Source organism: Protomyctophum bolini, assembly GCF_963924005.1.
Source record: "Protomyctophum bolini genome assembly, chromosome: 16".
Taxonomy (NCBI): Eukaryota; Metazoa; Chordata; class Actinopteri; order Myctophiformes; family Myctophidae; genus Protomyctophum; species Protomyctophum bolini.
The window spans coordinates 11,478,566-11,504,841 of record NC_137877.1 but is presented as its reverse complement, the minus strand read 5'-3'; the positions used below and the strand labels follow the sequence as shown (position 1 = coordinate 11,504,841).

General features: G+C 46.4%; 1 protein-coding gene across 6 annotated transcripts; it reads left to right on the top strand.

Moving 5' to 3' along the window:
- Positions 1-1,167: 1,167 nt before the first annotated feature.
- akap11 (A kinase (PRKA) anchor protein 11) lies at positions 1,168-25,139 on the top strand. 6 transcript variants are annotated; one of them, XM_080786245.1, is made up of 13 exons: positions 1,168-1,594; positions 5,066-5,176; positions 5,902-6,012; positions 6,101-6,154; positions 7,345-7,476; positions 7,668-7,739; positions 9,141-9,396; positions 9,931-14,299; positions 15,730-15,870; positions 19,302-19,385; positions 20,377-20,423; positions 21,055-21,257; positions 21,871-25,139. In XM_080786245.1, the coding sequence occupies exons 2-13, from the start codon at positions 5,114-5,116 to the stop codon at positions 22,054-22,056; spliced, it is 5,718 nt and encodes a 1,905-aa protein (XP_080642371.1). In that variant the 5' UTR covers positions 1,168-1,594; positions 5,066-5,113; the 3' UTR covers positions 22,057-25,139. The 6 variants fall into 6 exon arrangements, with proteins under 6 accessions (XP_080642371.1, XP_080642369.1, XP_080642374.1 ...); XM_080786243.1 differs by having other exon boundaries at positions 19,299-19,385; XM_080786244.1 differs by having other exon boundaries at positions 1,567-1,661; positions 19,299-19,385.
- The last annotated feature ends 1,137 nt before the right edge of the window (positions 25,140-26,276 follow it).

Here is a 26,276-nt window from a genome sequence, read left to right as displayed (position 1 = left end):
CAGCACTGGTGCTCCACAGGGCTGTGTGCTGAGCCCCCTACTCTACACTCTCTACACCCACGACTGTACTCCCATCCATCCTAGTAATGCCATCATCAAATTTGCGGATGACACCACTGTGGTGGGACTCATTACAGAAGGGGACGAGACAGCGTACAGGGAAGAGGTGAAAGGGCTGTCAGAATGGTGTGAGAAAAACAACCTCATTCTCAACACCTCCAAGACCAAGGAGCTGATAGTAGACTTCAGGAGGAAGAATATCCAGCCTATCCAGCCTATCCACATCAATGGAGAGGAGGTGGAAAGGGTCTCAGACTTCAAGTTCCTGGGCATGAACATCTCGGACAACATGACCTGGAAAATTAACACCACTGCGCTCCAGAAGAAAGGTCAACAGCGACTGTACTTCCTCAGAGTACTGAGGAAAATGGACCTAATGGAGAGTGTGCTCCTGTCCTTTTACCGATGTGCCATCGAGTCAGTACTGATCTACGGCATCTCCCTGTGGTACTGCAGCTGCACGGCGGCAGAAAGAAAGTCCCTTCAGGGGGTCATAAATACTGCCCAGAGGATCATGGCATGTCCCCTTCCATCTCTGGAGGACCTCTACAAGAGACATTGTAGCAGGAGAGCCAACAGTATCCTCAAGGACCCATCCCACCCAGGTCACCACCTGCTGCAGCTCATGCCCTCAGGGAGGCGCTATAGGGTCATCAAGACCAGGACTAACAGACTGAAGGACAGTTTCTACCCCAGAGCAGTCATAGCTCTTAACACTGACACTGATTGAACTCTGACACTCGACACTTTATGAGACTAAAAGGACTTCATGTGCAATATGCGTTAAATGTTTGTATTTTGTGTTTTTATATAGAGTATTGTGTCTTTTGTTTTAAATGCACTGATCTGGTTTGCAATTCAATTTCGTTGTCTCGTACAATGACAATAAAGATATTCTGATTCTGATTCTGACCTAAAACATGTTTCATTAGATGTTAACAATGCATCAATATTTTTTTGTTTGAGGCGATTAAGGCGTGAGTGCAGAATACAATCGACTCATCTGTCTTCGACTTTATTTGAGAGTGCTGCTGCTGCGCAACATTGTGTTGTCTGAGTGCGATTAACTTCGCCTGAATCAGCCTTGTTTTCAATTTTCATGGACTGTCATTTTTGGTGATGGGAATTTTTATTCATTTCGGGAGTAGGTGAAACTATAACCAAGAATACCTTTTGTATTTAATCGACTTCTAGTAAGTCTTTTGTATGAGCTTTCAGAGTAGGGGGGCTCTGGATTTAGTCTGACTGAAATTTGAATAGATCCAAATGTGTCACGTACCTGGAAAAGGATTACCCCCTACGCCGCGACATCTTTTCGTATTACTCATTACATAATATGTAGCTAAGTGTGCATGTCCGGGTCGATCATGCTTTGACTGTGCATCAAGTCCAGCTGAAGTGCTACAAAAACACACTACTCTCAAGCTAGCTACATCCTGCTGCAAAGAAGCGGTGCAAAAATGAACGAATCGTCCTTACGGCGCACATGAAATCTTTGGATATCGTCAACCCTGCCACAGTCCTACACTGAACGGTGAGAGACATTACCATTCGACAAAGACACTTGTGCGTATTTGGACATCCAGTAAACCGCCACAAATGTACGTTTCTTTTGATAGGTAACGCCGGTAATGTGTTGCCGTGTCCTGACTCTGCTAACGTTAGCCTGCTGCTACTGATAGCTGACATCACAGGCCGAGCTGAACGAGGCCTTTAATGCTATGGCTATATTATTGATTGACTGACAGATCAACAATAATATGATATTTAATGTAATTCTGTCACTTTGACATAATTTGGATTTTGGATTTCTTCTATGTGTCTATTACTACATGTTGTGACAACTTGTGAGCGTGGCACTGCATGGTTTTAATAACGTCGATTAATTGAATCATCTGAAAACATCTCCATCCAATGTGAAGAGAATACAGTGTATCCACTATCCTGCTGCTGCGCTGTTGTTGTTGTTGTTGTTGTTGTTGTTTTTTCCCCTTACACAGCAGTCACCGACCGTTGAATTTTTGTAATATTATGATATTAATTTGTTAGTGGGTCATTGGGTGTCATAGGCTACTCATAAAAATTAACATCCATGATCATACGTAACGTAATAATTATGTATTTGCGATGACTATGTTATCTTCCGGATTAGCTGGTCACCTTTGCAGGTATGTGTCAAATGGATGTTGTGACACTTCGTGCGTGTGGACATCACATGAATTGTTCCTCATGACTCAGTGACTGAGTGCTTAGCTTATTAATGCTTGTTCTGTTTCTGTGTAGAGGTCAGTATAGCTATTCCATGTCATCATCATCATCATCATGCAAGCATACTTAGCATAGTGTCATTGCCTTTCCCCCCCACAGAGCAAACATATAAGTTAAAGTTTAATACTTTAAAATACCTGCAGCTAAGATGCACACTCTACTACACAATCATTACACAGTCAATCACAGGTGATTAAAGACCCCTACCCCGGGGTAGGTTCTTTTTAGGGGTACTGGAGTACCCCTCAAAAAAACTTGCTGCCGTTCTACCAGATGAATTGTAACTTGTAAGTTTCATAATTTACTAGATTTTTTAAATAATCGGATGGATCTAGAGTTGCAATACCCTCCATTGACATCCCATTGACCCAACCACTCCTACAACCAGCAATGTCCGTGTACACGTATGTATGTATGTATGTGTTCATGAGCACCAGTATGAGTACCAGTAGGGGCGCTGTTGTGCCATGCAGAAACAGAGAGAGAGAGACAGTGCTGACAGACTGTTGCCTGCTAATGAGAGAGAGAGAGGAGGGGGGAGAGAGGGGAGTTGCACCACTCGTTTCACACAGGCGTGATCTTTTTCCTTCTTGGAGTTTGAAAGCACTCGTCGAAGTCACTGAACGGCCCTGCGTACCACCTGTTTCGAATTTGCACATGATGATGCAGGAGCAGCACGACCCGTTAATAAAAACGAGCACTTCCAAAGTCCAACACTTGGAAATAATATCACAGCATGGAATTTCTTGACAGAAAGTAGCTTAGACATAACATGTCTACGGTCACGTGTATTTTTATGAAACAAACGCTTTGCCGTTTGAAAGAGGATAAGTCAAGTTTTCATTACAGCTGCAATGTTTGAGTTTAACGTTGTTTAACACAAGCAGATCGCAAAAGCAATTTGGATGAATGGGCTGTCAATGGAGGGTATTGGAACTCTAGATTAAAAAAAATCAAGGTTACACTTGTATACTGTACCTTAACTCAACTTCTTGGTTAGTTAAATAAGATCTATTTTGATTCTGGAGACATGGATTTACCCTGAGGAAGTTAAGAAACCATTGAGTGCTGAGGCTATGTAAAACAAGGTTCGAGCGAGGTTACTCTATTCTATTTGGTCTCCCAGGGGAGACAGTTGTCTTGGAGTTTGGACACACAGACCCGCAGCATACAAAACCCATTACAACACAAAACAATAAGGTACACAGTGACTCGTACAGCTCATTAGGCCTATACTATATCACCCTTCACCATATACATAATAACTAAATCACCTAAGCCAACATACCTATTTTAAAAAAAGAGCAACACCTTAGCACACCTCAAAACTTTCTACAACTACTCCGTTAAGGGGTATAATTGATGGAGGGACAAAGGATGCTTGTACCTATATTTCCACGCATGGACCTTGTACCTCCTACTTGACGGCATTAACCTACATATACTCAGGGTATAGTACATGGGAGGGGTCAAACACAATTTCCGTGGCCTGCTCAAAGAAGACCTAGTGGGGGGTGTAGACATACCCATGATCTTCCCTGCCATTTTGGCCAATCTAAATATCTCCGATTTGTACTTTACCGGCGTTAGTTACACACAGAGACACACGCACACCACAGGCTACAACATGCGGTTTTTGCTAATGCCAACTCTGCCTGTTCTAGAGATACATATTCACTGCCATAATGGCCATCATTGTGACTCTCCTTCTCTCATGACCGAGCCGGGATGTGCTGCATAGTTGAGGTTAGGCAGCTAGTGGCTGGCTTTGTTGTTTTTGAACGGCCCGCTACTAATGCACCCGTGAGAAGCTAGCAGGGCCTGGGTTGCCAGAGGAAGCCAGTGGCATGCGCTTTTTCCTCCCCGATTCTCAGGGTGCAGGATGGGGGCTGTTCCGTAGGACCGCCTGCCCGTGTGTCTAGACTCGACCGGCTAGCTTTGGACAGCACCTCAAAGGAAAGGCTTGGATTTCTTGGGAAACTTTTCCTCTCCTTGTACACTGTAAATATTTTGCCGCCTTTTAGCTCTGTCATGCTTACTGAGTGTGTTTCCCCTCCTCTGGTTCGGAACACACCCCACACCCCTGTTCTCTTGCCTGCACTGTTTGATCATTGATGCAGGCCCGAGTGTTTAAAGAATTTCAAAGGGAAAAAATGAGCCTACATTATACTAACCTCACCATCAGGATAATAAGTCTTGAACTACTTCTAACAACCCGTTTCATATTTTTCACAAGGTTCTTATGAGATTATGTCCTTGTGCACAAACAAAAGACCCACAAGCCCGAATCACGAAAATGTGTTTCTCATGAGTCAGGTTAAATGCTTTGTAATTTGTGTCGCATGCTTGAGCCTGTCTAATCATCATTTAAAAAAACGTTTTGGTCTTGTTAAAAAGTGGCTGGCTAAGACCTAATTTCTGTTTATTTGACACTCGGGACTTAATCACACTCCTCCTGACCGCTCCAGATTGTACTCCACTGTTATTGGCCTCTTCCTCTATGACGGTGAATGGAGGCGTAATGTAATGTTGCTTCCACTTTTCACAGCCTCACTGATGCCATCACTACCTTTATTGAGTTGTGGGGAGCCTTCACACTACAGTAGTAGTGTGAAAGTTGGGACGGAACGTGATGCTCCCCAGACCAGTGGTCCACCAACCATCTCTTATTCTCTCTCTGCTCCAGTCCAGTGGTCCACCAACCATCTCTTATTCTCTCTGCTCCCTTTCTGAACAGGTGAGTGGCGGGCCAATCAGCCAGCCACGCCCAGGCCCCTCTGTTGCTATGGACGCCTGCGCCCGTATCAGAGGAGTCCCACTCAGGACCAGAGCCTCTATCCGGAAAGAGGTGCAACCTCCACCCATGTTTATGATTTACTGTTTCGTAAAATGTCTAGAGGTTTAGGTTGTGTACTTTACCTTGTCATCATGATATCCATTAGCGATATACATATATCGCTCTGTTGTTGTGTGGTTTTTGCTGAGGGGCGCCTATGCCCAGCTTTCTGGGTTTGTGTAACGTAACATTGGCTTGTGATTGGCTGATCACCCCATAGCGATGATTTGATTTGATGCCCTTTATTTATTTTTTTTATTTGTCCCCACACGTCTCAAGATTTGCCATTGACAATGAACGGAGAAATTGGGTCAAATGTCCTCTAAATATGATGTAAATTAAACATCAATACCTTAAACGTCAAAAAATGTACGTCATAATGTAAACGAGCAAATCAAAATTTGCGTCTACACTTTTCCGCCCTCACTTTTGTTATTACACAATCCCGGGAAGATAGGAGGGCCTCTAGCGCCCCTCGGAAATGTAGAAGAATTTATTGATTACTAGTGTGACCAAAAGTTCTAACTTCTGTCTCTGTTTAATGCAATCAAATATATCGCCCACCAGAGGACCTCCGGGAACTCGCTAATGAGTGGCTCCATGTGACGAAACTGTCGATAGTATTTTGGCCAAATCACTAGCCCTAAAGTTTTCCACATGGTCCTCAAAACCGGTTGTATTCAATAACATTTGATAGCGCTGCTATTAGACTTCATTATAAATGTCTGGGTTTGTAGACTGTTCGTGACAGCGGACCGCAGTGTGTGAAGAGTCTTTTGAGGAACAAGAAAGAGCTGTGTAGTGTCGATCTGGAGCTGCAGACAAGGGACACAACAAAGTTAACAGAGGTTTGTCTACACACACACGGCACACGCACACAAAGCCTAATCACATGTAAGAAAGACTTTGAGACTGACCATGGTTGTGCTTCCTCAGATCCATTTTGTGTGTCTGCCTGGTCACTGTGAAGGTGAAGATGTCACTCTTCAGGTAAGCTTTACAGCACGGTGTATGATGGTTAAAATGTTCATATTAACCCATTTAGGCCTGACGTCGTAATTAAAAAAATATGGTCAATTTTCAAAGATTTGTGCCATATTTTCATGACTTTTCAAAAATAGCAGACCTACAAGCTTGTAGATCTGCTATTTTTCAATAGCTAAAGCATATCATAATGCTAACACCAAAAGGGCTTCCCGCCCAAAATGGGTTAAACGTAGGACTGCAGATGAGGGACAACTCCTGATGTTTAAATACTACTCCATATCGAAATGACTATCAGTTTATTTCTTCATATAATTATATGGAAAATATGTAAAGGAATATTGGCCTATGAATGAGTTTGTCAGGGCGGACTTCCTTCAGTCCACTCTGACATAAAAAAAAAAGAAATCTCCTCCACCTAATTTGAATATCCAGCCTTAGAATACAATAAAATGACCCGCACATTGTCTACGCTTGCACAATAGTGACGTTGCGCAACGTTTCAGACAATGGGCATCTTTTTCCTGTAGTCCAGCATTAATAAAATGATCTGTTGCCCTGCCTTCAAGATCCATTCAACATTCAGCTGTAGAGCTAAAGAGTCTGCAATAAAAAAAATATTATTAGCGTGGTTGCCAGAGGCAACTAGACTATAGTAATTGATCGACTTTATTCCGTCTAAATGTTTTAGGCCCCTGTGACGGGCTTCATAAACAGTACTGGGTCATATGTAATGTATCACGTTTATCAGATTAGCAGTGCTGATAATGAATGTGATTATCACAGGATCTGCGATCCTAGATGATCGACACCCATTATCTTTCTATACTGAGACCAGTGTTGTTTTTGGCAGCTAATTTCAATTTTAGACTAGATTTTACACTTGCTGAAAATTCAAGCAACCAAGTGTAAAATGACTTATACTGGATCTCTTGTCCATTAGTCCCTTCCTAACATTTTAGCCTAGTTTTTATTTGTTGACGTAATTGTCAGTATATCTAGTCTTAGTTTTAGTCACCATAGCTTAGTTTTCATTTAGTTTCCATTCAGTTTTCGCCAGTGAAAAAAGGTAGTCGACGAACATTTTTTGTCATAGTTTTAGTCGACGAAAACAACACTGGCTGAGACCATTTCTCATCTGAGCTAGCAGTCTTACTATTTGAGCCAAAAGCTGACATATTGGTCCTGTTTCCTAGGCTCTGTCCTCTCTGCCGGGGGAGCTGTGTGAGCTGCTAAAGTCCGTCCACATCCAGAGTCTGAAGAACGACGAGGTGCTGATGCTAAAGGACTCCCGCTGGCTGGCCGAACGCAAGGACACCGGCACCCAGGTAGAGACCATGACCAAGACCCGTGTCAAAAGGAGAAAACTTCATAAGAATACATTATACACAAGTGAGCAGACCACTTAAAAACACTGGAGAAAAGGGATATGAGAACGAGCGGAATGCACAGCAAAAAAAGGTCTTCACTTCCTCTTTGTTTACAACCTTCCCGTTTTCACCCCTTCTCCATTTTTCAGACCAAAGGTGCGGTTCCTCGTTGTATACGCACAGCTGTGAGATGTGGCTCTCACCCTCTCAGGCAAACACAGGTGGCAGGACAGAAGAAGTTTGTTTTCTTCGAAATTGCAGCTGTGTGTGTGTGTGTGTGTGTGTGTGTGTGTGTGTGTGTGTGCGCAAGGGTTAAGACCCTGTGGCCCACCGTATGGCTTTTGTTGTGGGTTTTGTATTGCAGACAGTGGGACCGCCTGCCCCTACAGCGCAGGCACAGACAGAGGTAGGGCTAAGTGAAGTGTTCTGTGCATATGCAACAAATAATCAAACCGCAATCAAGAGCACAGCCATAACAAGGCACTTCCAGCTGCCTGTCTGTAGTGCTGGGAGAAAGAAAAGTCCCATGTGAATTCCAGCGAGCTTGTGAAGCCAAAGGCTCTCAGATGATTAGCTTGTCTTGTGTCTGGGGCTCTCAGTAGCGTGACAGCCATTGATGGTACGCAGACTCTCCTCACCAGTTGGTTGCAAGTGCTGTATTTGTTTTTTTTGTCTGAGATGATTATTCCTTGGCATTAGGGATGTACTTACAACTGGCACAGTTTTTTATTTTTATTTTATATATACACTTGGGTAAAAACTTTACTGGTGATTGCTGACATGTTTGCTAGCTCTGACTTGACGTTACACTCTCCGCTAGCACTGTATGTGTTGTTTTCCTGTGTAACTTAAATGAGCTATTATCTTGTGATAAATTATGTGATATCGGATCCGTGCATAGACTTAACTCACAGAGACCCAATACAGAATTCTAGGCTGTATCGAAGGCATTTATGACACTAGCATTGGTATCAGACTCAGAACAACTGTAATACATAGGCAGACAAGTCTATTTTTGGTGCTGAATTGTATGCAAGATAACTTGCATTTTGTGATTCATGAGAAGAAGCCACCTCTGCCTCGAGATATGAATACATCGGACAAACAAGCTGCATGCACTAGATGTCGAAGCTGTGTTTGCCTTTACTGGTGGCCTCGACGCTAACTTGTCAACAAGCAGTGATTTTGAGATAGATGCCTGTTCATGGCAAGGACTACATATTACAGTATGTTAAATCATAGAATAGATTACGTTGTCTATTACTACTTAGTAGTAATAGACAATTAGTTAGTCTATTAGTCAGAGTGAGAAGAGGTCCTCACTCTGTGAAAGCTGCAAACTGACTGACTCACAAACAAAAAACTCTCCTTATAAAGAACAAACTCAATTGAATACACCTGGATGTACAGTAATTGCTGCCTCTCTCTCTCTCTCTGAGCTGAACACTCAATTATCAAAGAAGTGCTTCAACACAAATAAGGTCACACTGGCTCACATAAGGTCATAGTGACCCAACTAATTAGTACTAATTGTCATGGATTATCATGTTGTGTCACTAAATCATACTAATCTATACTTTCTCTCTCTTTTTTTTTCTATTTCTCTGTCTCTGCACACACAGTGCTGGTTAAAGGCGATATGTGTTTTGAGACACAACGGACCCAGCCCGAGCTCCTGCACCCAGGCCAGCGTGTCGTCGCTGGTGGGCCTGTTGGGGCGCTACGCGGCGGGCGTCCGCTACGCCCTGGAGCTGCAGGCCCTCCACAGGGGCACGGCGGAGCCCTGCCAGCCGGAGGAGGACGACACCAACCAGTCTGTGTCGTCCATCGAGGACGACTTTGTGACGGCCCTGGAGCACCTGGAGGAGGAGGACACGGGTGGGACGATGCATAACAACTTGTGTAGATGGGGTTTAACCAGAGTGGCGTAAAGACGGACTGTTGACTGCAATCACTCCAATCCAATGGATGAATTATTTTCACACCACAAATGGTGTTATTTTCACAGCATTTGTGGTGCACCACAAAATGGTATTATGTTCTGTTGCAACTCTACAGTGAATAAAGACACGAGGAAGCGCTGCGTGATTATTGCTGTGATTATCAGAAACTGAAAAACAGGTGCTCTTTGGAGAGGGTTCAATTGTAGGTTAACGCGTTTAAATTCCTTGTTCCTTGTAGTAGTAGGCTGACATCCTCTTCCATTCTCTCTTTACTCCACTCTGGTTTTAAAATGACAGTGTCTGGCATTAATTTGCATATATAATGTCACAGTGATTAAGGATCTTGCTAACCAATCAATGAAGTCCCTTAATTTGTTTCTCTTTTGCTGTCCTATTTTACTTTGAGCTTGTTGCAAAAAATCAGTGCTTTAACCCATTTCTCTCCTCTTCCACATATCTCCGTCTCCAGCTGCATCACCCTACTACCATGGTAAAAAGCGTGACGTAGCATCCCAGACGGTCCCAGCCCATAAGAGACGAAAGGACCTATCAGGCTCCCGTGTGATCGTGTGCTCCTCCTCCAAGAAGTCTTCAACCAAACACAGGCCGGCGCCCGAGGTGTCTGTCACCGTGCAGAGGTCGTCTGGTGTGGAATCCCAGTGGACCCACTGTAACCCTGGAATCTGTCTACCCTCGTCCTCGACCAATCTCAGCGACTCGGAGGATTCCGACGGCTCCAGCCCGAGCCCCATCATCTTCCTGGACGAGGTGGGTTACCAGAAGAGCTTGCTGGCGAAGTTGGACATCCCCCAGGTGCCAGGGGGACCACCCCGAGAGCGAGTCGAAGACTCCGACTCAGAGGTCAGCGAGTTCTTTGACAGCTTTGACCAGTTTGACGACCTGGACGAGTTGAGCTCAGAGTGTGGCACTCTGACTCTGCCCCTGGACACCACTCATTCCGCCATTGTCCAGAAGAAGAAGAGAAGGCCCTCTGAGACTAGCGTCAGTGGCTCCAAGTACGTGTCCCGAGGCTGCTCCACCAAGGGCATGAACCCTCACCGCTTTGACCAGCCCACTCTCCCTGCTAATGTGAAGAAACCCACTCCTCTGAAGCCCGGCTCTCCCTACTCCCCCCACTCTGACGTTCCTGATTCTCCCCGGCCCGTGCGAACCTCCTGTGAAGAGAGCGGCGGGCCACTTTTCAGCCCCGTCAGCTCGTCGGCCTTCAGTCCCTTGGGACTTGGGAGTGGGCCTCTGGAATACTTCTGGAAGACCGATGGGAATGCAGGGGACGGCTCCGAATTGCGTAAACCCCAGGACCTTTGCTCACTATATAAGACTTACTCTGACTTTGCCAACAGTCTCTCCAAAGAGATTTTGGGTTCCGTGTGTGGCTACCCGTCACCCGTTGACATCAGTGACAACAAGAACCTCAGCTGTGTCTGCCACAAGGAGTTCCAGAATCCGTCGGGTCACCTGATGAAACTGTCGGACATCCAGGAGACCGTGACCGTGGCCAAGCTGCAGCAGAAGTCTCAGTCTCTGAAGGACGGCATACAGAGGTTCGCCACAGACCTGGTGGAGATGAGCCTGGGCAGTGCCCTGCGAGACCTCCAGAAGGGCGTCTCCACCTGCACCACCACCCTCTGCCACCTGGCTGCCAGGCTCACGTCCTCGGTGTTCCAGATGGCGTTCCATGAGATCGGCATGCGCCATGCCTACGTGCTGAAAGAGCGCGCCGTCAGTGGCCTGGCCGGCTTCCTGGTCGGAGAGGCCGTGACCGGCGCTCTGAAGGAATTCCTCGCCGTGAAGAAGCGGATGTTCCACAGCACCGTGGCCAGCTTCGCCGCCGACCTTGCGGAGGAGCTGGTGTTTGAGGGCATGATGGAGGTTTGTCAGTTCTCCCACCCGTCCACCCCTCTCAACCCGAGCAACTGGCCTTTTGGCTGTGGGCTGGACGAAGAGGAGGAAGAGGAGGTGGTGTCCTCCTACGCCTCGGATCTGTCTGAGTCGGTTCTCCAAGAGGCCTTCATTGAGCTCTCCCAGGCTGACGTGGCCTTTGCAAGTCAGGCAGCTATCAGCGTCTCTCTAGACAACCTCTACTATGTCAGTGCAGAGGACGCCACCACTCATACCTGCAGTGCGGAAGCAGCCCCTGGTCCCTCAGGTGAAGAATCTGGCTGTACAGTGAAAAAAGCCTTGTTAACTGTGTCGGGCATGGCCAGCTGTGTTCCTGTCCCCCAGGCTGGACAGGCCCTCTCCCAAATCCAGTCTGCGGAGGAGGTCTGTCACACCTCCCAGACCAGCCCAAAGAGCAGCCTGGTGACTGAGGAGGTAACTGCAGCCTCCTCTGACACAACCACAGCCACACAGACCGACTCCTCCCATGACAATGAGAACCCGGCCGCGGAGGGAGAGCCCTCCCAAGGAAAGAATCCCTTCCAGAACTTCTCTGGCAACATGGTGGATATGATCGTGAACGAGGCATGTGAGCTAATAACTGCCACAAAAATGAAAAGGGGTTTCGGTGACTGCGCCGAGTTCTTCACGAAGACCATCGGAAGCCGGAGAGACTCCTCTTCCAGAACTGATGCAGTCAGCGATGATGTCCCAGATTCCCCCTCAAAGGAGAGCTTCAGATATGATAGTAAAGACTGTGGGTCTATGAGGAAGGCAGAGGTGACACTGCAGAAATTAACCATTGACTCTTACACTGCTCCCTCTCAGAGTCAGGATAGAGCCACCTGCGAGCCCAGTTCCAGGACCAGACCCGTGGCCGAGACGCACCCCGTGATGATTAAGGACACACTGGACGTGCCGGGCTCAGAAGCGGGAGCGAGGCGGAAGTCACCGGTGCCCGGCGGTGGTGACTCGTCCCCCAGTCTCAAATCTAGCGGGACCCCTGGCACGCCTCCTTCCACCCCCCAGCAACCACACGAGCTGTCCACGGAGAAGCAGATCAGGCAGTTTTCCAAAAAGCTAAAGGGCAAGCTGGCGAAGGAGTTCTCCCCGGCGACTCCCCCTCCCACTCCACACTACCAGCCCGAGCCCGACCCGGGGTCAAAGGACTCCACGCCGGAGGCAGACAAGGCCGACTTCATGCTCAAACTCATGAGGTCTCTGTCCGAGGAGGCGGAGGGCAACGAGGAAGGGGAGGAGGAGGAGGAGGGGGAGGAAGATGGAGGTGTCGTTGGCACCCCCCGGTGTTGGGAGACGGGGGTTCGCCGACCTGAGCTCAACCTGTCGTCGTGTCGTAGAATGTCAAACAAGGAAGCCCTCCACTATGCTGAGAGGCTGGCCTACCACATTGTCTCTATGGCGACGGAGATGGACACCCTGGGGACGGCGATGGACAACACGGCAGGGAGAGGAGACGAGGGGGGGGGGAGGAGAGACAGCGTGACGGCCCAGTTCTCGGAGCAGACCCTGAACACGCTGTGGGTCTATGCCGGGGAGGTCGCGGGAGAGGTCATCAGTGACGTGAAGAGGATGGTGGGCTCTGGACAACAGTGTCCCCACCACCGCAGAGCTCCCAGGAGGAGGAGCCTGGACTCCAGATTAGAATGTCCTCCTTACCACCACCACCAGCTCCTCCCCGGTACAGAGCCGAGCAGCAGAGACTCCAGAGTGGGGAGGCTGGCCGAGCAGTGGTCCAGTGCCCTGCTTAACTCTGTCCTCCACCCTCCCTCCCCCTCGTCTTCCACCACGGCCTCCAGCTCCGGCCTGTCCTCCGAGTACCCCAGCTGCGAGAGCGTGACGGACGAATATGCCGGCTACCTCATTAGGGTTCTCAAGAAGGAGGGCGGCAGCAGGGAGCTGGTCCTCGACCAGTATGCCAGCCGGCTGGCCTACCGCTCCATCAAACTTGGCTTGGCGCACGCCGCTCGCAAGATAAAGCAGAGGCCCTCCACTGGCCGGTTTCACTCCTCGAGGTCCCTGCCGGAGGAATGGAAGGCGACCGGCTACGAGGGTTCTATTCCCAGGGACAGAATAGGGACTATGAGTTCTCCTTCCGGTCAGGAGGGCCAGTGTAGCTGCAGGGACTCTGAAGAGCAGAGCCAGAGGGAGTATGGCAACTTGGTGAACTTTGCGGAGTCCTTGGCGTACAACATCACCTGTGACGTCACGTGCAAGCTGCGCCCGTCCTCTGTGCGCTTGCCCAAGTCTCTGACGGACTCATGCCTTTATAAGAAATCCAAATTGGAAGGCATGACGGAGAATCTCATCAGGAACTCCTTTTCGTGCCCCCTGTTGTCCAAGGAGGCTAAAGGCAGGCACTACCACAGCACGGGCAGCCTGTGTGATGGAGTCTACAGCAGCGGGGTGATGCAGGTCATAGAGCACTACGCCAGGAAGATAGTGGACGACACCCTGGAGATGAGCCTCGCCTCAGCTGGACACGCGGCCAGAGAGCACCAGAGGGCGCAAGGCCCGGACAGATGCTCCCACACCGACAGGCTGTCTGAGAGCGCAACTCTGGGGGACAGGACCTGCCGTTACGGTCAGTCCCAGGAGTGCCCCTACTGCAGCAAACCCAGCCGCCACCACCAACACCAGACAACGGGCCAGTGGAGGAAGAGGGCTCCGGAGTGCACTTCTGGGCCAGAGCGACTCTGTGGGCTTGAGATCCCTAAGATCCACATCCACATGGACTGCAGCGCGGCCTTCGCGGAGGAGATGGTGTCCACAGCCATGGAGACGGCCAAGCGCGAGCTGAGCAACACCAGCCTCAACGCAGACAGCGGCATCGGCCACGACGGGGCTAGCTACGCCGAAAGCTTGACCACTGAGATAATGGCCTCGGCACTGTCCAACGCCTGCCAGACCGCCAACGCCAGGTACACTACACACACACACACACACACACACACACACACTCACCTTTACAGTTCCCTTACTGCCCTGAGAATGTGCTACTCTTTATGGCTAGCTGTAAAGTTCTGGTCTGGTTGATGAGAAATGAGACAGTAACGGGATTTTGGTCGTTTTGTTTTTCTTTGACCGCTCTTCCATTGAGTAATGTAAAGGTTTTCACAGTTCAGGACATTGATACTGGGGGCTGTATTTTGCGTGTCTTAAATACCAGGTCTTATTACCTAACTTGAGTAAACTAAAGACCTGGAGGCGTGATCAATGCCATTTGGCTATTCTGAGTGGCCAAAGAGCATTGATCACGCCTCCAGGTCTTTAGTTTACTCAAGTTAGGTAATAAGACCTGGTACTTAAGACACGCAAAATACAGCGTGTCTACAAATGGCATGCTTGACTTGACGTTTTGCTATCTACACCATAAAGGTAGCTCTCCACCAACAGACTACTACAGATTACTACAGACTGGCAGTTGAATGAAGTCGGAAAATCTGTCGGTTGGTATGTGTGGAGAAGAAACGGCTACTAACGGTGCTAAAAATGGCTTTCTCAACAAACAAAAAAACATGTGAACAATGGACATGCTTAAATCATTTGAGAAATTATACAGATAACTACTGCGCTGCAGTGTGCTTAGGGCATGGGCACAAGGCTATATGTATTTAAACTAGTTTGCTTTATCATATCTTTCATATTTAATGTTAATTAAAACAAACAACAAAATACTGCGTGCATGGATCAATATAATAAATGGCTAGCACGATTAGAGTAGCCTAATGTAGGATACTCGCCACAGGAGCCTTTCGCATTCCGCGTTTCATCATAATCATCATTTTCAGCTGGTGAATGAGAAAAGCCATCTTGCGTGAGCGCACACAGTCCTGTGCTCTGTGAACTGTAGTAATATGTACTGTATGCCATTTTTATATGCACTGTATTCAGACAAATTAAATGTACCACATTTTAGAAAGGGTCCCTATCAGCCAACCAGAGAGCTCTCTGTCAGCCCGCTGCTACCCGATGGTCCAAAGACGACCAAGTCGGCATCCCTACAACTTGGAACCCGACGCGACGGTGTACCCACCGCCCATTCAACAATAGCTTTCCAATGCTTACTGCCTGCCAACCAACGTCTGTGCGGTGGAGAGCTACCTTAAAACTTCACTATACCTCTAGGAAACCATGCTACTGATAACATGACCTCCACTGCATTGACTACGACTGCACGATGTTCACCTTAGTTTAGTGCATTGTCTTCTTTGAGTGTTATAGGTTGAAATGTCTGTATTTCTTCCCGCTAAAGTCGTTTCTTTAGCGGGAGTTGCACATTGTTTTACGTTCTAAAGGAATTTAATTTAATCATGTCCCCTTTCCCCTCCTCCATCCTCTGCGCCGGCAGCTCTCCGGGGAGGGAGGCCACTGAGTCGACCATGTCCCAGCAGCTGAGTGTGGGAGACGACAGCCTGGGCAGCTGGTCCAACCTGAGCTTTGAGGACGAGCCCCCAGATGATAACAGCAGCTTCCTCCACCTTAGTGACAGGTACCGTACTCTGAATCCACTTTCCTCCTCCTCTAGTAGTGACAGGTACATCCAGTTTCCAACGGAGGTACGTACGTATGTATGTATGATGATTTCAGAGTATTAATTTTCAAATTTCTGCACACCCAGTAGTTCTCTGTGTGTGCCTTTGCCAGTGTGTGACGCAACCAACAACCTTGAATGTGACTTACTGGCATGGTTTTGTTGATGATCACGTGTAAGCCAAGTTTCAGAGGTTGTGTAATTGACATCCATGGGCCAGGGTGCAGACCTGCCAACCTGTAAGCATCTTTCGTTACCAGGCACACATTTTGACATCAAAGTAGTACGCTGGTACGATTTTTTTCCCTCCAAAGTATGCAAAAGCTGGCGACGCCTCGTGAGTTTGACTATGCACCCCTTTAGCAGAGCACATATGTCTTTCTGCCATAGATGCATGCTCTAATACTGTCTCTGTAACATTAAACAAACTGCAACGTGACGTTGCCATCTCCCCAATGACAAACTGTTTAATGTTGAGCACTACGTCGATTTTGGTTTGTCAATGAGATTTGTTGCAATGTATGCAGCACGCATGTATGTTTTACATGCATTTATTTTCAACTACTATGCCATTTATATATATAAATATAGTTGCATTCTTGAAGAAGATACTACAGCACAGCATGTTATTGCAGAATGTAACATACAGTAGCAGGTTATTTAGATACAGATGCTTTGTTTTTTGTATCCTAGTTTCTTTGAGGCACTACATTGTTCTCTACCTTGTTTATTGACTAGAGTTCTTTCTTACTCTGCTTATTACGCTCTTGTGCTTGTAAGTCGCTCTAGGTGAGAGCGTCTGCTTCTAGCCTAAATTGTAAATAGCACAGCAGCTTGAGCTATATGCTATATTAGCTAGTAGCTAATGTAGATCCCATATGACGGACGTATGGCTTGAAGCCGTCGCACTGGTTCCTCACGTCCTTTACAACAAAAAGTGTGTGTGTGTGTGTGTGTGTGTGTGTGTGTGTGTGTGTGTGTGTGTGTGTGTGTGTGTGATATACCATTATGATTTTATTATTATATTATGTTGAATTGACACAATTTGTTAGTGGGAGATGATTGTGCTCTATAGCAAAGCGGCACGACGAAAGTGTGGTACTCAAATTATGTTCTCAAGGTTTGGCAAATTGTTTTCCAAACCCAGCTTGCTTCCATTTCACAACTATCCTCACGCGTTAAAGCACGGGGTAAAGTTTCTCCAGTCCTGTTAACCCATTTTGGGCGGGAACCCCTTTTGGTGTTGGCATCATGTTAGCTCATAGCGCACCACCGAGTAGCGCGCTACGAGCTTGTAGGTCTGCTATTTATTTTTTTAATCGAAGGACGACTGACATAGAAACATAGCTTTTTCAGAAAACTGTCAGGATTTAGAAGACATTTTTTAGAATCTGATCTCAGGCCTAAATTGATTAATCTGGCATCATTACTGCCACTACTATTAGTACTATTATTAGCAATTGGGAGTTGAGTGCCGTACAAGACACGTTCTTCCATGGTTCATGTCAGTCACGGGCTGGAAGGAGTCTCCCGTGGCTGCGGCCGGACGTGAGGTTCTCCCCAGGTCATGGCAGAGCCTTGCCGGTGCTCCGCTGCCAAGAAGCAATTTTCTCTGATTTGAGCAAATATTGCATTACACATGATGTGTTCTCTCATGGTAATGTTGTTATAGATTTTTGATTTAGCGGTCCTCCGCAGCCAAGTTCTTATTAGAACGTTGGAGTAAACGCATCAGATTTACTAGAAGTTCAAGTTTCAAGGAAGTCGGGGTTTCCCTTCCTGGGATGGACGGACACCAGCACATTGTACTGTGTGTGTGTGTGTGTGTGTGTGTGAGTGAGATGTGAGCATGGGGCACGAGAGTACACGAGAAGATCTGAGTTTCGGCTGTCTCAGCAACGCGGTCTCACCCAGTCTCAGGTCATAGGGCTCAAGGCATATAGGGTGGGAACTGCTGTTGATATTTTCTGGCGCTGCCTTGCTATGCTATCTCTATGGAAGCAAAGCTAGTCAACATGCAAAGATTCTGTCCCGAGGTACTGGGAGCAGAATGCGTGAGCAAGCTAGTTATTTTTGGACAACCCGGGCCAAGTGAAGGTATCATAATATTTTCTAAAGGTGTGTCTTTGTGAGCGTTCTTCTTGTCGCCCCCGGTGCAGTTTCCACGAGAACAAAGTCCACCATGTGTAATTCATTTTAGTTCCTCTTTCAAAAGCCTCCTCCAAACCATTTCTGCCCCGCGGATGAAACGACCGAGGGGAGGGGAGAAAAAAATAAAAATAATCACCTTTTTGAGGCCTTATGCAGGCACAGAGCACGGAGCTGTCAGCGTGTGTCACTCACACAGAACCGCAGAGAGAAACGAGGGAATGCATATCGGAGGGAGGTATTTTTAGATGTCAAAAATAACCGCCACCCTGCCCTTGTGCGCTCTACGCCACAGTATGACGGCATGCAGGCTACAGCCAGCGGGCTAATCACTGACTAATTAGTGTGTACTTCTGTTGCCAGCTCGGCCTCCCACTGGAATGCACGGGATTAACGAGATTAAGAGAAGACAAGAATGTAATGATCTAACGCCACAGTAGCATGCCTATATCAACATCAGACAGGGATCACTGGTGGATCAGTGGTGGAAAGACGTGCATCATTTAGGGAGAATCCTCTTTGGTTTTGAGCCTCACCTTTGTTGTTGGTAAGGTGACGTTAAGCCATTAGTCATTCCCCTGACTTCTTTTATTTTATTTTATTTTCATAGACTCTTATAGCGAGTGAAGTATAATTTGGAAATTCTCGTGTAACTGCTCATCACTTTTGATAACGTGCTTGTCTGTTTGTTCAATTGCAGTAAAGTTATTATTGGATCACAAATCACACGGGTGTCATTTGAGGTTATGATATATGGCCTCAGAAAGACAACAAACACGAACACACTTTGACAGTGATTGTGTCCTTTGTTGTTACACGGTAAAATGCTCAGTGTAAATCTAACAAGAGTGTACAAATGGGCCTGTGAGGGTCTATTTGCTTCCATTTGTATACTCCCGGAGTTAAAGGAAAACGTAGCTGATTTTAAGCCTAAATCCCTCAATTGAGTGAGTGGAACAAACTAGAGTGGGGAAAAAGATTACCCTATGTGTATTTCTCAGTGAAATGTTGACGTCGTAAAAAACGATGACGTGTCATTTCACATCATCGGGCGTACATTCCGTGCGCTCGTCATTATTTCGAGGAGAAATACACAGAAGACATAGGGTAATATTTCCCCCCCCACACTATCATTATTATCGATGCCCTCACAATCGGAAAACAATGGGATTTAGGTTGAATTTCCCTCTTAAATGAACACGTGGGGGATTTCAGTGTACCTTCCTTCTCTCCACCAGTAGCAATGGGAACAGCAGTAGCTGGAGCAGCCTGGGCCTGGAGGGGGATGTGTGTGATGAGCACCTGTCCTTCTCCCCCTCTGACAGGTTGGTCAACCGGCACATTAACACTTGATATACTTCACCGTACTCTGTAAAAAATCGTCAGTGTTCATTTAAAAACTCTCAGAGTTTACAACTGTAAAGACGGTGTATGTTAAACCAGCTGGACCCCCATAACGGGGTCCACTTGGTCGACATAAAATAACAGATTTCCAGGTGAAGTGTGTGCATGCTGTGTGTGTGTGTGTGTGTGTGTGTGTGTGTGTGGCATCTCTTAAAGGTTCGCTTGAGGCCCCCGTGCCAAAGTTCTTGTGTCTGGCGTCTGTGCTTGCTTTTCTGCATGGCTTTAGCACATTGGCGCTTCTAGCCAAACCACTCCACCCCACACCCACACCCACCCCTCACAGTTATGCCAACTTGTCTTCACTGCCACGCTTTGCGCAAAAAACTAAAAGAAAAAGTGAATTCGGAAAAAGCCTTCTAGACGTCCTCCGTCCGGAAAGAAAATGATATCCTCGTATCACAACGAGCAGAGTCGCGCAGTCTGTAGCCATGGGCTGTGTCAACAAAGACTCAGATTTACAACCTGAAAAGTGGGAGAAATGAGTCATTTCAAATGACTGTTTACCTGTTGGCACGTCACACAGCAAATATTTGCACATTTGCAAAATAAAGATGTGGAGTACAGTTTGGAAATTGAAGAAAGTATTTCCAGTGTTGGCAAGCACTGCAAGGCGTTGTGTTTTTATCTGCTGGTATTTGACAAAAAGCATTAAGCAGGAATGTCAATTTACTGTAGGATGGGAAGATGTCTGTAAAACACTATTACTTCCTCAGGCAGTGTCTAAGATTCCTTTTCTCCAGGATTACATTGAATGCATTGCTTTTTGGCTTATAACCCCCACTATGTTTACATCGAAGAGACTGCATAGTATATAAATACTTTTGTGCTTATGTCTTTTATGTGCTCTTGCATCCAGTCTCCGTAGCCCACCCACCCCTTTCCCTAATCTGTGTGGTATTTCTTGCCTTGCAGTGATTGTACTGAAGACAAGGAAACTGAAGTCAGAGAGGAGTCTAGTGGTAAGGATGTTTTTTCTATCTACACCACACTAACTATTTACCTTCCAGCTATCCTTAATAAATTCCATTTTAATTACAAACGCAACGTAATTTTGAATAAGATTCACTAAAATGATCTCTGCTATGTTACTTAAAAAGTAAAATGATGTAGGATATTATTGTAGCTGGAAGGGAATTGGAGGGGGGAAAGATAGGCCTCTCTCCTAATTTGAGGTCTTGTTCCTCCCCCTCCTTTGTAGATTCAGAACAGTTGGACTTAAGTGTCCTCTGTCTGTCTGCCTGCTTATGCTATAGTCGGGGATTTTACCACCCCCACATTCAACCACAGTGTGTGCGTGTGCGTGCGTGCACGCCCCCCAGTGGGGCTGAAGCTAGACGTAAGTAAATTCTAGTGCAGTGTGGGGGTGTGAGAACCCCGGACAGAATGAAACAGGGCTGGGGAGGGAGGAGTGCAAGACCGATGCCCAAGGGGCAGCTGTGAGGTACAGAGAGGCAGAGGAAAGGGAGAAACACATGTCTGTGTGATTGTTTGTTTGTGGCTGTGTTCGTGTTTGCCACAGTAGGTCGGTACAGTAGGCATCTGTGACAACGATGACTCTGAGTTTCCCCTCTCTTCCCGCTGTGTTTTTAGGGACGGCGCGTGTGGACACTAGGACCCAGGCGCAGGCTCCCAGGGCCCTGCTGGTGGTGGTGAATTCTGACGTAAGGGAACTCGGCCGTGACCCTCTGCCCATGACCCTTGACCCCCAGCTCAGGAGCATGCTGCAGTGGGCGGCGGCCTCCATGGTGGACCTGCCGCAAGTCCAACTGAGCGCCGGCACGGAGCTTCAGCAGGTGACGACTCCACCCCTTACCTATTTTGTCGGTCGGTCGTTCCCACGGTTGTCCAGAACCGGCACAAAAGGCCTCTGCCCAGGGTCCATATATGGTCAAAGTACGGGCACCGCTGTAGAGGCTCCAACTCATAATATCTGGGTGGGGGCATGCATTTCCAACTTGCATCGTTCCAAGTAGGCCAGTGCCCAACGGGCGCCGCTGTAGAGGCCCCACGGGCACCGCTCTAGTATAATGATAAAAAGCGAGTATATTACGATGATAAGAGCACCCCTCACTTCACACACGGGAGTGATTTTTACCCATTTTCTTTTCCTACATTATATATTTTAAATAAATATAATGTAAAATAATTGTATACATTTTTAAACGAACAAATCTAAGAAATTCCGTACATAAAAATCATAATAATTGAGAAGTAGTGACAATAGCTGATCTACAAGCTCAATTTTGGGTCTCGGCCTGAAAAGTTTGGGAACCACCGTGCTAGATGATTTACATGACCATGCGCTGTGTGTGCCTCCGTGCCGCCAAAATTGAAGCCTACAGGCTGCGTTTTAGATAACATCATGTTATGCCATTGTCGTTAACGCGTCTGTCTGCCCCCTTCCAGCTCCCGACGGTGGTCCAACGGCTCAGAGAGAGGGAGTGGCGGGTGGGAGAACTCCTGCAAGCCCTGCTGCGCTACTGTGAAGAGACCCAGTCCAACGGCCAGCTCCAGCCCAGAGCCGAGCCACCCCACGTCGGGGGAGAAGCCCACCAGACTCCCCTGTTCCAGTGGCTGCTGGAGCACGCCTAGGCTGTGTCTATCTGCCCCTCATCTGTCATCCTAAAGCCTCCACCACCCCCCCACACCCCATGCTGCTTACAGTGTATCTGTGAACCTCTGCCCTCTAGTGAGCACTAGCGGTGTTGCACCACACGGAGATGGCCAGCAGCTCTGCGGCACAGTGACTGCTCACATGCCACCCCCACTCCTGACCTGGCTGTCTGTTGCCTTGTACAGTGAAACCTTTTCTGTAGTGTCGTTATAGGGCTTTATACACCGCCACCCCTAGAGGGCACCATACCAATGAGCTGTTGTAATCTATTTTCATGGCTGTGAGCGTGTGTGCGTGTTTTTTTTGTTTTTGGAATTGCATGCCTCGAGTACTTATGTTGTAGGGCCTTTTTGCGTTTTCTTTCCACCCCAGTTCCTTTTTCTTCTCGTTAAGCATATAAGCACATGCTTTGATTTACTGAACCGACCCACCTATGCCTTTTTTACATTGAAGCACTCACACCTCGCTGCCCTTGTGCAAGAGAGAGACACAGAGACACAGAGAGAGGGAAAGAAAGGCCCAGTCCATTTGTACCAGAGAAAGACGAGGAGAAGCGATGAGTGAAATAAGAGAAAGAGAATGTGTTTTCTGTTAGGGGATCCCCGTAGCGGCTGGGCTGATGATGTCAAAACCCACAGCTCACCTCTGTGGTGATGTTTCCACATGTCGAGGAGACCAGTGACACACCACACCACACCCTCGCATTATCAGTGCCAGAAGGATTCCAGATAATTGGAATCACATTATCGCCCCGGCCCAATACAGGACAATTATTCCACAGAAAAGAGTCGATCAATATTAAATTCCATTGTATTCTTTGGACGCTCTTTGTTTGCCCCAGTCAAGTATTGGTCTGTAACACTTATTGTTATTCAGACTGTTTCCAGCAAGTATTCCGAGGTAATAGAAACATTTAATGTGGAAAAAGGTTAATACTATGTTGTGCAACACAGATGTTTAACCCAAAAGGTTCACACGCATTGTGAGCTTGTATATCATCTATTTTTGGTGAGCAATACCAAGCACAACTAAGTATATATCAAGCCTTTGAACCTTGTGCAACCCTGCAGTTTGTTACTTTTAAAGTTGTAAAACTCATATCTGTATTCTATAAATTCATACCCTAATATATTGTGCCAGAATGGTCAAATGGGCCCTTCATTTGAAAAGATAATGGTTTACGATACTTAATAAAGCTGCCTTGTCAGTATTAAGATGGCCGTATTTATTTGCAACAGGATACAATGCCCCAACAGTGCGTATAGTACCATGCAACAATTTCCTTGTTTACAGAACACAGTAAAAAATACATTTATCTACAATGGAAGATGTTCTCTTTGAGCCATTAAGAGCGTAAACTTATATGTATATTTTTTTGAAGATGGTGTGCGGAAAATTGAAATGAAGGAGGCCTTGGTGAAGCCAAAACATGGCTAGACAGTCCAGCCCTAGTGTACACTCAGTGGGACTATCATGGAGGTACACTGTTTGTAACGTGCTTGCGCTTGGGGGTGGTGGGCGGGGTGGTGTCTGTCTCCTTGTCCACTCCGGGGAAGATCCAGTGACGCAGATATAGTCTTATCTCTAATTAAAGGCATGGTCACCAGCCTGTACCTCCAAGCCACAACTGGCAGCCTTCTCATAGCTCGAGCCCAGAGTCACACATTCTGTCACCCACGCTCCTCACGTCACCGTGTGGGACGCAGGAATGTGACGACCACAATTTTTTGCACCATACATCCCACCCTCGCCCGTCATACACATATGTAGACATATACACTCATCAACCCCTGAATTTCACCCCACACGGACCACACAATCAGCCACTTTTTGACCAGACTAAGGACAGGCCGGGCATTTCCACTCTGGCTCCCTCAGTCCTCCCCTCCCTTGCTTGACTGAGTAACATCCCAATAACCTGACATGTCTAGGTGACTGAGCCTGCATTCAGTCAGTCTCCATACACACCGTGCCCTGAGGGTTACCACCAGCTCCAAATGAGTATCACCAGGAACTATTTGTGTCAGTTTTTGTGGGGAAAGCATCTGAAAACTAAACATTCTCTGGTCCAAGAATGATAGGAAGTCTGTGTTTCTTGAGTTTGAAACCCTGTAAAATTCCTTGATTTATTGTCATTGATTAACTATTGTTCACTTGCATGGCTAAATCTTCATTGACTTCTTCAGTTGAATATGATTACTGTTATAATTATTGTATAGGCCTAATACTGATTAGGGGTTCTTCTTTGTCAACCTCCCCACACTTTGCTCTAGGCCTCTGCTGATGCCTTGTCCGCTATATTCTATCTCTAAGCTGCCAAGCGTCCTAAAACGTAGGGGTTGTTGCTTGTTTACAATTTACTGTAATTATATCACCATCCAGTCAAACCTGTATTTTACTGTTCAGATATCCAAGTTATAACCAGTATTCAAAAAAACGGTGGAAGAAATGGACATTATCGAGGGCGTGCTGAAGATGTGTAAACTGCGAGACACGATGTGTGGCGTGCATCTCGGTTTATGTAAGGAGATGAGGAATGCGATGTTGGGATTAGTGGACTTGATAAATGGGGAGAGCACAGAAAAGTAGGCGCAAATGTACTGAATGTTTAGCCAAGTTATGAAATTTCCATGCCCCCCCCCTTTCCCAACACATCTGCTTTCTTTCTTCACTGCACCATTCTTTATCTTTAGTGTACCGTACATTCCTAAAGCGCTCCGTTTGTGTTGGTGAAAGATGAACGTGTACCTGCGGAGAATCAATGCCCATTTAGCAACAACCAATCAGTCTAGTATGTTACTGATGGTCCAGCGTTACAGTTTGAGCCTCTCTCCTACCTTAGACAGGCAAATCTGTACTTTTCCTGCTTCCTCGTAAAATCCTTTGCCAAATAAGATATTTAATAATTTATGTAAGTTATATATAACACTGTACACTACTTGTTCCCCTAGCGGCATTGCTGAATAGTTTACACATTCTAAGCTTGAAGTGAAAGCACTATATTTGTCAATGTTAAAGCTACAGTGTGTGTGTGTGTGAGACAATAAAGCTTTTTCATGTTCTTCGAGTTTCCGCCTCCCTTTAACCCATTGTGACCTGAGATCAGATTCTAAAAATGTCTTCTACATCCTGACAGTTTTCCATTCTGACCTGAGATCAGATTCTAAAAATGTCTTCTATGTCAGTCGCTCTTCGGTTTTTCAAAAATAGCAGACCTACAAGCTCGTAGCGCGCCACTCGGTGGCCAAGTAGAGGGCCAAGTACAGTCCTTGGGGACCCTGGTCAACTAAGTAATTGGTTAAAGCGATTATTATAAACTTGCATGGTCATATTACTGTATAACAGGCTTGATGGACAACAGTCATGGTTCAAAGTATTTCCACGCAACATTTCACTATAAAGAATATAATGAGCTCTGTCTCGATGGCTGATTTATTCTCACAATGCACAGAAGGTGTGTATTCACCAGATGTAACTGCTTAAAATATCCATCACCCACAGCTATTATATAATATATAATAGCTGTTATACAATATTATATAATATATAATAGCTGTTGGGTGATTTCCTGAAAAATGAACATTTTGGAGTTATGAGGTTTCCTCCCGACAGCAGAGATATATTATTACATTATATTCCAGTAGAATATCAGATTGGTAAGTGTGACGTTTGTGCAACATTACATTTTGGAGTATGAAATTTGATTTTCTCCAGACATTTCACTGGGAAACTGATGAAAGCTCCAAATGTCTGTTGATAACCATGAAAAATGCAAAAAGGAAATAGAAATGTCACATTCTTGTAATCGCAAACCGTTGAATTGTTCTGAAGTGTAATTGTTTGCTCTCTTAAAGGTTCTATAAACCAGTGATACTCAACCTCAGGCCCGCGGGCCACATCAGGCCCGCGGGACCATTATGACTGGCCCACCAAAATCTGGAAAATGAAATAAAAATAAATAAATCTGAATGAAGTTATCTTTAATTACATTATTATAAGTAATACTATTAGAGTTGTACTATTACTCGAATGAAAATAAAAGCTTGGGGGGGGGGGGGGAGATGCAATGCAAATGAAAGACATATTCTGTGTATCCCTATTCCCTGACATAATTTTATAGCTAAACGGACAGAATTCTATTTTATTTGAATGATGAAACCCAGCTGCCATTAATAGTTGGAAATGGAAATGAAAATTG